At 39.5% G+C, this 15,019-nt stretch overlaps 2 protein-coding genes across 3 annotated transcripts in view; one reads left to right on the top strand and one right to left on the bottom strand.

Annotated features, from left to right (window-relative positions):
• CCDC117 (coiled-coil domain containing 117) overlaps positions 1 to 9,748 on the top strand; it is a 15,648-nt gene extending 5,900 nt beyond the window's left edge. For both annotated transcript variants that reach the window (XM_028480040.2, XM_024120637.3), the window contains exons 3-5: positions 3,734 to 3,958; positions 4,424 to 4,561; positions 6,831 to 9,748. In XM_028480040.2, the coding sequence (XP_028335841.1) occupies positions 3,734 to 3,958; positions 4,424 to 4,561; positions 6,831 to 7,068 (601 nt within the window). In that variant the 3' untranslated portion in view covers positions 7,069 to 9,748. The remainder of the gene's footprint in view (positions 1 to 3,733; positions 3,959 to 4,423; positions 4,562 to 6,830) is intronic.
• A 2,298-nt stretch (positions 9,749 to 12,046) lies between these two features.
• The window catches only part of XBP1 (X-box binding protein 1), a 5,335-nt gene continuing 2,362 nt past the window's right edge, over positions 12,047 to 15,019 (bottom strand). Inside the window, 4 exon segments of the mRNA XM_024120636.3 lie at positions 12,047 to 13,185; positions 13,493 to 13,600; positions 13,603 to 13,638; positions 14,460 to 14,588. Coding sequence (XP_023976404.1) covers positions 12,628 to 13,185; positions 13,493 to 13,600; positions 13,603 to 13,638; positions 14,460 to 14,588 — 831 coding nt within the window. The 3' untranslated portion in view covers positions 12,047 to 12,627.

Here is a 15,019-nt window from a genome sequence, read left to right as displayed (position 1 = left end):
GTTGAGCCTGCGGGGCCGGAGCACAGGCTCCGCAACGGGAGAGGCCGCGACAGTGAGAGGCCCGTGTACCGCAAAAAAAAAAAAAAAAAAAAATGCATCTCCTAGGCAGTCTAAAAAAAAAAAAAAAAAATGAGTAAAACATTTCCCCAAAGGGGATATCCAAATGACCAACTAAATGAAAGGATGTTTGACCTCATCCGTCTTTAGGGAAATGCATATTAAAGGCACAATAAGATACTCCACCACCAGATACTGGAGGGTTCTGTAGCACCAGGAATTCTCAAAACACTATGGATGAGTATGTAAATTGCTACAACACTTTGGGAAACAGTTTTGCATTATCGCATGAGTTGAAGGTGCACATACCCATTTACCCAGCAGTTCTCTTGAGTATGTACATGTGCTCATCAGGAGACATGTACAAGAAAGTTCATAGCATCCTTGTTCATGACAGCTCAAAATTGGAATGTCCCTGAACAGTACAATGGATAAAGTAAATTTTTTGCTGAGTTCAATTCAGCAAAAAAAAAAGCCCACATCTATCAACCTAGATGTGTCTTAAAGTATGAGCAAAAGAAACATCACAAGAATGTATATGTATACAGTATAATTCCTTATATATAAGGTTCAAAACCAGGCAGAACTAAAAACTTGAAGATTGCATATCTACATACTTGATAATGTATTTTTTTTTAAATGAAGTGATTACCATAAAAGCATTTACCTACAGGGAGGAGGGAGTAGAGTACCATTTTAGAATTCTGACAGCAGTTTATATCTTGAATATTATTTTCATGGATTTTTGTTTCATAATTATTAAATTGTATGTACTTTTATAAGTGTAGGCATTTTATAACTAAAGAAATTAGATCACTGTTTTAATTTGTATTTTGTAAATTATAGGCGATGTTGAACATCTTTTAAGCCATCTGTGTTTCATTTTGTGTGAATTGTTCATGTTTCTGCAAATTTTTTATTGGCTTATTGGTCTTTTTCTTGTTAATCTATAAGAAATTTTATTAAGGAAGCCAGTTTATTATATGTTTTGTTTTCCCCAGATTTGTCGTTTGTCTTTCAACTTTGTTTATGATTTTTTTTTTTTCTTTTTTTGCCAGCAGAAACTTTGAATTTTCTCACCTGCTTGATACATAGACTCATGAGACAGTAGATTTGAAAGTTGTCTCAGTTTTAAAAAACTTCTGGGACTTCCCTGGCAGTCCAATGGTTAAGACTCTCTGCTCCAATGCAGGGGGCATGGGTTTGATCCCTGGTTGGGGAACTAAAAATCCCTAATGCTGCAGCGTATGGCCAAAAATTTTTTTAAAATAAATAAATAATAAAATAAAAAACCTCTGGACCAGACAATATTTATGTTCTTTATAGCCTTGGGATTGCTGTAGATACACAGGGACCTCTTTGCTTTTATTTTTGGGGGTTCCCTATAAGAGATTATTGAATAAAGGGTTCCAGTGTCATAAATAAAAAGTTTGACGTGTACAAATAATTGGCTTTAAAAGTTAACCATCTTTAATATACACATGGAGAGATTGAGGCCCTGGGACTGGACAATTGGATGTCAAATACCTAGAAGTGTGCTGCCCGCCTGCCACTTCCATAGCTCTTATCAGAACTTTAAAGTCTTTTATATCCCATTTTCTTTGGGACTTAATCATCATTGATCTCTATTTGCAAAGTGGACCTAGAGGCATGAACTAATTTAGCCCAAATTATGTTGGAGATCAGAGATCAGAACCCAGCGCTGATACTCATTTGCATTTAAAGATCTTTAAAAAAAAAAAATTTATTTATTTAGGCTGCTCCAGGCCTTCGTTGCGGCATACAGGATTTTTTAGTTGGGGTATTTTAACTCTTAGTTGCAGCATGCATGCGGGATCTAGTTCCCCCACCAGGGATGGAACCCAGGCCCCCTGCACTGGGAGCATGGAGTCTTACCCACTGGACCAGCAGGGAAGTCCCTTAGCTGTATTTAATAGTTGAATTGTTAGATATGCTAGGAAATTACCTGTTCCTTCTAGATTTATTCTGCTTTTTCTTACATGACTTTTTTTTTTTTTTTTTTTTTTTTTTTGGCTGTGTTGAGTCTTCGTTGCTGCACGCGGGCTTTCTCTGGTTGCAGCGAGTGGGGGCTACTCTTTGTTGCGGTGCAGTGGCTTCTCGTTGCGGAGCGCAGGCTCTAGGCGTGTGGGCTTAGTAGTTGTGGCACGCGGGCTCAGTAGTTGCGGCTCATGGGCTCTAGAGCACAGGCTCAGTAGTTGTGGCACATGGGCTTAGTTGCTCCGCGGCATGTGGGATCTTCCCGGACTGGGCTCAAACCCATGTCCCCTGCATTGGTAGGCGGATTCTTAAGCACTGAGCCACCAGGGAAGTCCAACATGACTTCTTATGTCTATAACTTTTTCTTCTGCTTTCGAAAACGTCACATACTTTATCCAAATATTACAGAAATGTTTGATTTATGGATAGACATTCTTAATACTTATGAATTAAAAATAATTATACACTAAACATCTCATTTAATAGTTGATTCCAGTCAAAAAATCTAGGTTCAAGAGAGCATTATTACTCATCAGGTTTTATATTGCCAGAGACTTGAATGTTGATTTTCACAGTCTTGACATAAAATAGAAATTTCTCTCTATAAAATACATGCTTCTTCCTTTGACTGTTAGTTTAGAATCAGAAGCTATGGTAGCCATTAATGAATTTTTTGATTGCAGAGCTGTGTTCTGGTCTTGAGATTGTGCTTGGTGATGCCCAGGCAATAATGTACTTTTGGTCTAAATACTCAAATAGAGCAGGGCTGGTTGTCTATTTAACTTGCTTCAGGACAGGTCTCAGCTAAACACCAGGCAGGTCATATTGCTTGCAGATAGTAGTTCGTGGTAAGAGCTTGAACAGTTGAATTTCTCTAACAAGGCAGGAGGTTTTAGTGAAAATGGCATAGAGGTAGGATTCAGGGTCTGTCTCTGGGGTCTGGTACCCAAAATATCAATACAACTCACCTTACTTGACACTTTGGAGGGGGCACTTTAGTTTTCGAGGTCCTAGTTTCCACATGTGCAAAACAAAGAAATTGGATTGGATGAACTCTAAGGTCTCAAGGAAATACAAAATTTCTAGGAAGTGAGGGTAGTTTATGTTGCAAGGCAGGAGAAAAGTGCACCCCATTATTAGTCAGGGACCCATAGAGCAAGTGACAGCCTCTGCCATTTTTGGAGAGAACCAAAAAATCAGCAATATCATTTGCACCTGTAGTACTTGCTGCAGACCTGATGAAGCATATATTTTTGCCCTAAGGGAATATAGGATGCCTGCAGATTACCTCCTCATAGGCCCAGTGTAATGGAGCAGCAGCAATATGAAAAAACATGGCTGGCACTGAATTGCTACTTTGTGATTTTTGTATTCTTTACTTCCCACTGGACCTTTCCAGAGCTGAATAAGTAAGAATGACTTTAAATTCCCACATCGAACACTTCTAATCTGAAAAGGCAAAAATCTTGCAGTTGCAACCTAATTTGACAAATGTCAGGAAGGGAAACATCTCGGAGGCTGTGAGAATGACAGAAAAGAAAATGTATGATTTTCCATCTTGTAATCACACACTGTCAAAAATTAGAGTTTTTTCGTAGAAGAATTTGATTAGAGATGGGGATGATACACTTCATTTATATTAGCCAGGATTTTCATTGATTTTTTTTTTTTTTTTCAGTTGTCCAGTAAGAAAGAAAAGGCTAACTGAAGCAGGGCTCTGTGCTGGTCCTAATGACTGGATTCTTTGTGCACATCAGGATATAGAGGGTCATGGAGTAAATCCGTGCACTAGTGGCCTTTCTGCATCTGGCATGTTAGATGTTATTTGTGAAGAGATGGATCAGACAACGGGAGAACCACAGTGTGAAGTTGCCCGAAGGAGGCTTCAGGAAATTGAGGACAGGTAAATGGGCATCATATATCTAGCTGCTTATTATTGTTCCTATGTAACATCTCTACTCTTTCAAGTTAGTCTAATTCATCATTTGGTGATTCCTTGATCCTCAATGTATCAGACTATAAAAATCAGAAAGCTCAAAGTATACACTTTAAATGTTAAAGTAAGCTCTTCTCATAGAACTGTACTAAATATTTTCACTTACTATCTCTGAATATTAAGTTTTGGTATGAGGGTTTTTAGGGACACATCCTTCAAATTTGATTGCCTCTAATGTAAAACATTTTGGTTAAATGTTGAACAACTCTTTTGTGTATACTTCTTTCTCTCAGGTATAGTTACTTGATATTTTGCTTTAGCACCTGTTGCATTTACCCTTTTTTTATTTTTTAAATTTTGTCCAATTAATAGAATATGTAATAGCTTAACTAAATAATTTTTCTATCTTCCTGCGCTTCTGTCTTTATTTAGAATAATTGACGAAGATGAAGAAGTTGAAGCTGACAGAAATATTAACCATCTTCCCAGCCTTGTCCTTTCTGATACCATGAAAACAGGTTTGAAGAGGGAATTTGATGAAGTCTTTACAAAGAAAATGATTGAGTCCATGTAAGTTTTGGTTTCTGGTTTCCATTCACTTATGATCTTGGAGGGAAAACCCAGTCTCTAGACACTTCCTGATCGCCAACCAAGTGAAAGCACAGTACGTTTTGTATTTAGCCCAGGTTGGAGACCTTTTCTTAGTTCATTGGGATGAGCAAAATGCTATGCAAGCAGGAGTTGGCTGCCTTGTGTACTCAGCCCTGGGTTGTTTTGAAGTCTTAAAATGCACTAATAATCTAATATTTGGAAATGGGAGGATTGGCAAGAAAGAACCCATTCTCATATGTATATGTGTAGCTGATTCACTTTGTTGTACAGCAGAAACTAACACACCATTGTAGAGCAATTATACTCCAATAAAGAAGTTAAAAAAAAAAAAAAACATTCTCTCAAATTCCTGTGATAGGATGTAGAAACCACATTTCAAAAGTACCTTTTACCTGGCTCTCTCAGTTATCCAGGACCACTATTAGGTCCTAGGAAACAAAAGTCTCCCAGCAGTCAAAAAAGTTACCACAAAGGCCACAATCCACAGCTCATATTCTTACCTCATAGTGTGTAGCCCCTCAGGCCTTTAGCTGTAAGAGCCATTTTGCACTTAGTTTAGACCCAGTTTGATCAGCTCAGTTATCTGGTTTCCTCGATCATCAGAGTAGAAACACACAAACAGCAGAACAGACAAACTCATAATAGTGAATAGTGACAGTACAGTGTGAGAACAGGAGAGGCAACTGGAAAACAAACATAAGAACCTGAAAAGCAAAGCAGCCTGGAGTCCATTTACATAAGAACTAATGATAGCCCTGTAATTCTTGTAGTCCTGAACTTAGATGATTTCAAGTGGTCATTACTGACTCTGTACAGTTGTCTCTTAATATCCTTGGGGGGATTGGTTCCAGGACCCTCTGCGGATACTAAAATCCAAGGATGCTCAGTTCCCTTATATAAAATGGTCTGGGGGCTTCCCTGGTGGCACAGTGGTTAGGAATCCGCCTGCCAATGCAGGGGACACGGGTTCGAGCCCTGGTCTGGGAAGATCCCACATGCCGCAGAGCAACTAAGCCCTTGTGCCACAACTACTGAGCCTGCGCGCTAGAGCCTGTGAGCCACAACTGCTGAGCCCGCATGCCGTAGCTGCTGAGGCCTGTGCGCCTAGAGCCTGTGCTCTACAACAAGAGAAGCCACTGCAATGGGGAGCCCACGCACTGCAACGAAGAGTAGCCCCCACTTGCCACAACTAGAGAAAACCTGCACGCAGCAATGAAGACCCAACACAGCCAAAAATAAGTTAGTTAATTAATTTAATTAATTAATTTAAAAAATAAAATGGTCTGAATCAAAAACCCACAGATATGGAGGGCCAGCTGTAGTAGGCAAGTTATAAAGTGCCATTTAGTGTTGCCTAGAAAAGACTTCAGATAGACTTGGTACTCAGTGAGGGTAAGTGTCAGGTATCTGAAAAATTCTCTTAGGATACCAGTCCCACTGATGCCAGGTAGATGAGGCAGTATTGTCTTTAGACACAGTGGGTTCCACTGCTGCTCAATGTTAGCTCACAACGGTTTTGCATTAGCCTCCTAGCTTGAGCTTATAATTCTGACTCCCCAGCCCTTAGGATGGGTAAATAGTTTAGCCAAGAGTAAGCAGGTCACATTGCCCTCCAGCCTAAAACATAGCACTTTCTGCTCTTGTTAGTTTTCCAGAAGCTAGCCTTGTGTGTGTGGGGGGAGTGTTCTTCATTGTTTGTGTTTTATTTTTCCTTACTTGCCCTTGGGTCCCAGAAACCATCAAACCATCACTAGATGGAGAGGGCGGCGAGGGGGTGGGGTTAGGCACAGACAGTGGCTTACTGCAAAAAGCATTATGTTTCATAGCTGTACTAAGCAAAAGGCATACTGAGATATTTTTAGTGTGTTTGGCCAGTGTTTCTTTTTCATTTATAATGGTTTAGTACAAGATAGTAGCTCACATCTGCTAATATTAACCACAATTTAAGAAAAAACTATAATAAAATCAAGGGCCTCTGTTCTTCATGTTGAATGTTTATATTCTAATCACAGCATCAGTACAGCCAGTTGGTTTGCTTAAAAATGCATGCAGAACTGTAAAATTTAATGTACTTGAGTGGCCTTTGTAAAGATCAATTTGGATTGTCATAAATCTGTTTAATCCCATCAGTTTTTAGATGTTAGGTAGCAAACATTAGTTTTTCAATGTATGTCTTTTATTTTCATGTTATAAAATTATTGATAAAAATCTGTATTTTATGTCTTAGGAGCCGTCCTTCCATGGAGCTTGTGCTCTGGAAACCTCTCCCTGAACTCCTTTCTGATAAGCCAAAGCCGTCATCTAATGCTAAGAACTACACAGGAGAGAGCCAAACTAAGCATGCAGCTGCTGTCACTGCCTTCCCTCAAAGAACTGAACTGTTCTTGGAACCTCGGCAAACAGGGTTGCCTGTTTACACTAGTTTGGAGACAGCTGCTTGCACAGAAGAAGAGATGGAACTCTAGACACCAGTTTCTGTACTAAAGTTGTCAAATTTTAGAAGGCTTATGTGTTCAGTCATGAGCCTGCTTGTACAGTATAGGGACTTGAAAGTTTTGAAACGGGTGTAATATCTCCACCTGTGATTTGGGGTGGGACTCTCATTTTGGGTAGCCATTTCTTGAATTCAACTCTTGCCAAGGAAACTTGTCTCAAGAGAAAAGCAGTTTTCTAGGGATCTTATTAAAGGAATAAGGAGTACATTCTGCAAAGTCAAGTATAGAAGCTATATGTGTAAGCATGACTTTTAAGTCATCTGTCACATTCTGTATCATTCAGATACTTGAGTTGAAAAAGGTGCATTAAGAAAGTAGGATGCTCTCCTGCTATGTGTACTTCGACAGTCGAGCCACAACTTCATCTGTAGATATGAGCTCTGTTTACAGTGGTGACCAAATATTGGGGAGAAGGAGGAAGGAGGCAGTAGCTTAAGCCTATGCTGGGGAAATTAACAGAGGCTCTGAAACCTGTATATTAGTTGTCAATTCAGTGTAGCTATATTGATTAAATAGCCAGTAGTGTTGTGGCTCCCCTCTTTGCCTCTGAAAATGCAATGAAAAATACAAAGAAAAGGTTTTTCCCTTGAGGCTCTTTTGTGTGCTACTGTTGCTCCTTGGTTTCCCTTGCATAATCGATAAGCCCAGCTATTCAGTAATGTTTACAGCTTAATTAACTTTGAGTGATAGTTTAAAAGGTTGTGAGGTGTAAACCATGTGCAAATTGGCTCTGGGAGAAGCATCCCTCAGGTAATCCTGGGGCAGTGCTGTATCAGCTAAACCCAGCATATAACTTCTGTAGTTAAAAAAAAAAGTTGTGCCTGCATAAGCAAGTTAAGTTTTTTAATGTTAATTTAGAAAACAGTGACTGAATAATTAGCTGAGCACATATGGGCAAGTGACATTGAGATTTACTGAAATAGCCAGTTTGCCTATTGTTTCAACTATGGTGCAGTAAGCCTAAAAGTTAGTAGAGAATACCTTCCTGCTAGCAGGAAATCTTCATTGAGGACCTTACCCAGGCTCAAGGCATCCTCTAAGGGTAACCAGGATTGAAGTTTTTTATTTCTCAGGAAGAGCTCTTCTGCGTGGCAAGGACTCAGTAGTACGAAGTAAAATGACAATTTCTTTAGTGCTACAGAATATCCACTATAACTTATTGAGTGTAATACTAGTTCTTTTATCAGACAATGGGAGACCACCCCAGTTCTTTCTGTTTTGTTTTCTGGGTTTCTTTTGCCTTTGTTGGAATCAGATACCTTGTGTAGAAAACATGGTTTATGCCAAGTAGAGGTGACTTTAGGAGGCAGCTCCCAGGCAATTTTGAAACCCATGCCGAAGTCCCTCCCCTTTTTACAGATGGCATAGAAGTCACAAGTCTATTGACTGTTTCTTCTCCTGCCTGTTGTTCCTGCTTTCTCTATTTCTGTCTGGATAGTCAGGAAAAGATTTAATGTTTAATATTTAAACAAAATATTTAATGTCTACACAGTAAAATTATTCAGACTTCAAACCAGTATTGAAACAGTTGGAAACCAGCTAATAGTTTCTTAATCTCAGATTTAGAGATGAATGTAAACTGTATTCTGTTGAAATGTGCAAGTGTTTGATTCATGCCGTTTAAAAAACTCCTGCCTCTAGGTAATTGTTAATGGGACCAACTTGTAAAGTTTGTAGCCTTAAAGAAACCTCCATGCATTTGTTCTGCTACAGCTCAAAAACGTGAAGTGACTGCCTGGAATTTGGAGTTAGTCCCAGTGTTCAGGTGAAGGAGAAGGTGACAGCTTTCCGAAGAAGGACCCAAGCACACTAACACTGTCTTCTATAGGGATTGTTGGGCAGGCCTGGGATCCAGGTCTGTACAGTGAACAGGAGGAAAGAAGAGCTCTGAAACAAGGCTCAGATACCACGGGTATATGTAGGAGAGAACTAACGAGAGTCTGTTAATTAAGATCCAAGGAGAACTTGTTTCAGGAGTCATTTTACCTGACATGATCATTATTTCTGCAGGAAACATGGACGTTCAATGCTACTTTTTAAACTTTATCCTGCATATGTTTGTACAAAAATTGTCTTCTTCATCCTTGTGGTGCTTACTCATCTGAGCCGTCTCCACAGTCCCCATGCCTCTGCTTTGTTTTTCTTTTGTAGAGTAAGGCTTTTGCTTTTGCCTTAAGGTTTCCCTAGGGAATTAACAGGTCTTTTCATTTTGTACAGCTTTTGCAGCATGGATCAAACATTGGCTTACTATGCTGATGTGTGAAGAGAAAAAATTATCTAAAGCAGGTGAGCTTTAATGAACAAATGTGTATTTTCTCTGAGTTTGATTAGGGTGTGTGTGGTTTTGTTTTGTTTTTATTTCATATGAAGAAAGTTAAGTGCGGTTCTCACAGATATTAAATAAAAATTGCTACTCATTCTTGAAAAGGTGCAAATGTAAAATTTTAAAAATGAGTGGAAGCTAGAACCATAAGAAAAATGTTCACCAGTGGGTTCATTATTTTGGATCTGGAACTTGGTTTTGTTTTTTAATAGTGATAAGAATGGTGGAGTAACTTGGAAAGTTGTGGAAGATGCTGTTAGTTTTACTTTAAAATGAGAATCTGGTGTTTTTGTATTTTTTTCAATAAAACTTCTTAAGTGTTTTGGACTATTTGAGATAGTGTGTTCCTGCACTTAAGTAAATGAAATCAAGTTTGGGACCTTTAAAAATAGAGAGGAAAATTCCTCTTGATGTTCAGTTACATGGTCATTCCTTTCTTGACAGGTCACTGGGTGGCAGTATTGCCTGCATATTTACAACCATTAGTTGATAAATGTGGCTCCCTGATTTGTGGGCAGGCAGAGTGAGCTGCCGCTACAGAAAACTCAGGATATTGTTTTTTTTACCAAAATTTGGAAATCACAGTTAAAAGTTATCTATTTTTATAGATTTGGAAACTAAGCCTAAGTAGATAGTGACAATTTAGTATAATAATCCAATTCACCAGGTCCAGGGTTCCTACTTGACCAGTGGTCTTTTTATAGCAATACCTACCATGTTTAGGTTTCACTGAAATAATCTACGATAAAGTATGGTTCAGGCAGTGTAACTTTAAACTCCTGAGGGAATATAGTTTTGTATGTATCAGTTTGGTTCAAATATTCTACTAGTAGCATTTGAGAGATGAGCTACATGCAGTTATGTGGTGTTAGACTATAGCTCCAGCAAGACAGGATGTTGTCTTTCAGCAACTGGTTAGTGGGTAAACAAGCCAGTCTTCCTGTCCCTAATTAACTTTAGAAGTCAGAGGGTAAAGATTTAATCTTAGAAAATTAGAATTTGATGCCATAAAATATTCTTGGAGTAGGCGGTATTAATTACCTCTGCCTACAGTTCTGTCCCTACTTTGCCTGCTCCAGTAGCACACCTAGTAGAAAAGCAGAGAAGCACACATTGGTGTTACAAGGCCCATGGAAATCGTGTACAGGTATCTGTCACCTGCTTTTTTGAGTTATGGACAACCTTCTGCATTTAATAGAAATCTTGCTTTGGTTTTGCAGAGGAAGATGTTTTTATTTCTAACCATTCCATTTAGTGTTTCAGTATGAAGATAGGATATCCTGAGTGTTTAGTAATTTTCACCCATCTGTGCAGGAAATGAAAACTCAATCTACACAGGTTGTGTCCTGTGTGTTATTCCTGTTGTACAGGTGTCTCTTTCACATGATGTCATTGAATGTGAATTACTTGAACCCACTTTCAGATGCTTGTTCTATAATGTTGAAAGCTAAAATGTATCTGTAATTAAATCTGCCTACACAATCCCTAAATAGATTCTCAGCACTTAAGTTTTCAGTTCTAGAAAATCTGGTGATCAGGTTTTTAATTGTGGGGCAGCTGGAGGATTGTTCTTACACTTATAAAACAGAAACTCAGAGATTAAGCAAGTTTGCATTGCCAAGTACTAGGATTGGGCTCTGGTTTCAGCAACCAGGGACCTTAGGCTCTCTTGCCTACTAGTATACTTGTGGACACGCCCCCAATCACACCAAAGGCATTCCCTTGTACTTGGCTGGAACCATAGCCTGCTTTGCCTTGCTGCTGGGGATTGTTCAAATCCCACGAATCCCACCTCATTTGGTCTGCTCACTCACTCTGACCTCCCCAGAGGTAGTCAGTAAATACTGGCATAGAATGTTGGCATCGGTAAAATAATTTCTATAAATTAGGGGACTCCTTTAATATCTTGTAAGTGGATTCCCAAGGAAAATATGCACCTTGGATGATGAGGATATCAAGTCTGTAGTTTGGGGGTTGTAACAGGTTCATTCTTTTGTGAAACATGTCCTAGAGTGTATATAATTCTGTAAGAGATTAAAACCCTTCCAAAGTGGATTAGGAGATAACAGTTAACTTTTGAGTGCTTGGGACGGTGCCTGGCATATACTAAGTGCTTATAATGCATTGTCTGCTTTGAATCCTCTAGCAGCCTTTAGAGATACTATTATACCCCTTTACAGATGAGGAAATAAGTGGTAATTTAAGCCCAGGGTTACCCAGCTGAACTGGTGGCAGAGTTGAACCCAGGGAGTTTGAGTCTCGAAAATGCTCTTAATCTCTATAATAATAGCAAAAGTATTGATATTTAATGGCATGTCCTTCTCTAACATGTTAATAGCAAAAGTTGTGTTCTAGCTCTGCCATTTACTAGCTGTAATATTGGTCAGTTAGGCTGAAGAAACTGTCTCAAATATAGTAACTGCTCAGAGTGTATTACTTCAGGCAGCCAGGAATTGGAGGAGAAGGTAATTAAGGGGGGAAAGCCTTCAGTCACTTTAAAAAGTGGCATGCTTACTGAAGTGGGATAAATCACTACCATGGCAAACAGTGAAAACCGATAGAGAATAACAACAATAAGACTTGAGGTTTAAGAAGGAATCAAAGAACAAAGACACTGCATTGTACTTTTTAACTGCACAGGTAGTTTTAAATAAATGGAGAAAGCACCTTCCAAAAGTTACACTAGCAGGGAAAGATTCCATCAAGCATTTACATAGTAAATTTCTATTTTACAAAAGATTCTTGATCTTTACTTGAACTGTACATGATGAGGGAAAAGGAGCCCCCTCAGGTAGGTGTTCTCTCTGCTTGCAGAAGCAAACTAAAGGACCTAAGATCAGAGGCAAGCCTGGGATGCCAAGATGGGTAAAGAGAAATGATAAAGGGCCATTCATTAATTCCATGTCTAAGACACTTTTCTAGTGATGCTTACGTAAATACTTTAGGGCAAACCACTGCCCTTAAGATAAAGGTACAACCTCAGAATCTCTAATTCTGGATTATAGTAATGTATCTGTGTACCCTGGACTGCTGAATGTCAAAAGACAATACTTGGGGTGACCTATGAGGTTTGAACAAATACTTTAGAGGAATTCTCTAGGACAATACACCCTCTACTTGGGCTTTTTGAATGAAGCACAGGCTTCTGTGCTATATCCTCCAGCAGTGTAAAAGTCAAGAAAAGGGCATCAGTATTGGATCACTCCTTAGACACTAATCAGCTGGGGAAAGAGTTCACTGGCAAAAGTGTCCTCCCAAGAATGGTCTACACCAAGCAGAGAGGACATGTCACTCAAGGGAGAAGGGGAACCCTCATAGCTACAGTCACTATAGGCATCCAGTAGACAGGAAGATGGCTTCAGGCAGTGGCTGGTTGAAAGCAAATCTGAGATACCCAGCTCTGGAATGAAGTCATCTTCTACAAGTTCTTCCTTCACTGAGACAGTGAATTCAGGGTGATCTTTCTCTGAGGGACTGGAAGGTGCTTCCTCAATTTTCACTACCACATTAGCTTGGCTCTCTGTCTCAGAGGGTATCTCTAAGACTAGGGGCTTTGTATATACGTGGTCAAAACGAATCAGTTCATTAATGGCTTCCAGCTTGGCTGATGACGTCCCCAGGGATGGAGAGGGGGGTGCGGGTAAGGAACTGGGTCCTTCTGGGTCGACTTCTGGGAGCTGCTCCAGGCTGGCAGACTCTGGGGAAGGACATCTGAAGAACATAACTGGGTCCAAGTTGAACAAAATGCCCAACAGGATATCAGACTGTAAAAGGAAAAATTAAACGGAGTTCAACTATTAGAATGCACTGAGAATCTACCTTAGTGCTAGGTTCCATAATGTAAATTAATCATTAGGCTATAGGATGACCTCCAGGACCCACCAGACCCATTTATCTATACTCCACTCCATGTCCTAAACCACCTGGAAATAGGAAGGTAGTTAATGTTCACCTCCAACTCAACCGAAACTACCTTTCTCTGCCCTCATCTGTCTGGTTAGGGATGTCAGGCATCAAACAAATGGAATTAAATAGTTATACACCTCTTTAGTAAACCTCAATAAGCCCTACCTCAGAGTCTGAAGAGTCAACACCGTCAGAATCCATGGGGAGATGTTCTGGAGGGGTGACAACTGGGCCTGCACCTGCTGCAGAGGTGCACGTAGTCTGAGTGCTGCGGACTCAGCAGACCCGGCCACCGGCCTCACTCCATTCCCCTGGGAGGAAAGACCAAAGTGAATGAACAGCTCCAACAGCTGAGAGTCCCCAGGGAAATACTTGCCAGGAAGCTGGGATTCTTGACTTTCAAGAAAGCTAGAAAACTGTTCTTTAGAGCTGAAATCTTTCCCTTAAACCTTTGTTATTTCCATTTTCTTGAGCCCTCCTCAAGAAGAGATAAGAAAAGGAAGGTAAGACTAACTTTATCGTGATTTTCTGTACAATGAAACATTTTTCTTCCCCAAGCAAAGATTCAGGCAGGACCAATATTCTTGAATAATATCTTACTTATATTCTCAATAAGAATAATGTTCCGAGTAATAAAGTTCTATAGTGAATTTAGGCCCAGAATCTTTTTGGATAGTAATTTTTTAAAAAGTTTGTTCTGAACATTATCTTCTGAGTAGAACTGCCCTACTGTCAACCTTAGACCACAAGTGTTATCACTGAATTTGCCATGATTCGTAAATTAAAACCCATACATCACTCTTCTATCAGAAAGGTGTCACTATCACAATGAATCCCTTCTCTTCTCAATCATATTCATCAAAGAACCACTACAGTTTTAGTAGCATTCAAAGTCAGGTTTGACTGGCTCTCTTATCCTGGTTCTCCTTAATGTTGGCATGGTAGATATATCTTGTCAACTACTGGCATTTGTTAGTACTTTCTCTTGGAGAGTCATGTAACTTATTTTAATTATTAGGACTTGGTACTATTCACTACACTCTTGAAAAATGAGTAAGTATCATTAAAGAAAGAGGTCATGTCACTTAAAACCAGTTCTCACATACGGCACCAAATAAAGGACATGACTTACTTTGGTCTCTGCCTCCTCTTCAGTCACTAGGGCATCCATCCCCAAGCGCTGTCTCAATTCCTGGTTCTCAACTACGAGGCCATGAGTTTTCTCTCGTAAAAGCTGATTTTCTAGCAAAAGTTTTTGGTTCTAGAAGAAAGTTCAGAAGAGGCTATTAAGCCATCTAATTCTTTCACTTAAGAATCCACCTGACAGCGTTTCACTACAATAGGTTTCCTTTCCTTCTCCCGCATCTTTTGGAAAACTCTATGCTTATGAAGTTGTTCACAGTGCGTATTAGAAGGCAAGGTTATAATTACAAAAAAAAGCTATTTAGGAAGTGCCATCTCACGGGGTCACATATAACACAATGCCCCCAACTACTAATAGAGACTTCAACAAAGAGTGAGTTGTGGCTTTAATTTAGATATGACATTTAAAAATATCCTATCTTGAACTAGCGGGTAATAATAAAAGTGGTAGTGGTGGACTGTAAAATCAACATGTTAAAAAAAAAGAACACAGGGGCTTCCCTGGTGGCGCAGTGGTTGCGCGTCCGCCTGCCGATGCAGGGGAACGGA

The sequence above is a fragment of the Physeter macrocephalus genome, chromosome 19 (assembly GCF_002837175.3).
Source record: "Physeter macrocephalus isolate SW-GA chromosome 19, ASM283717v5, whole genome shotgun sequence".
Lineage (NCBI taxonomy): Eukaryota > Metazoa > Chordata > Mammalia > Artiodactyla > Physeteridae > Physeter > Physeter macrocephalus.
This window is presented reverse-complemented; position numbering and strand designations above follow the sequence as displayed.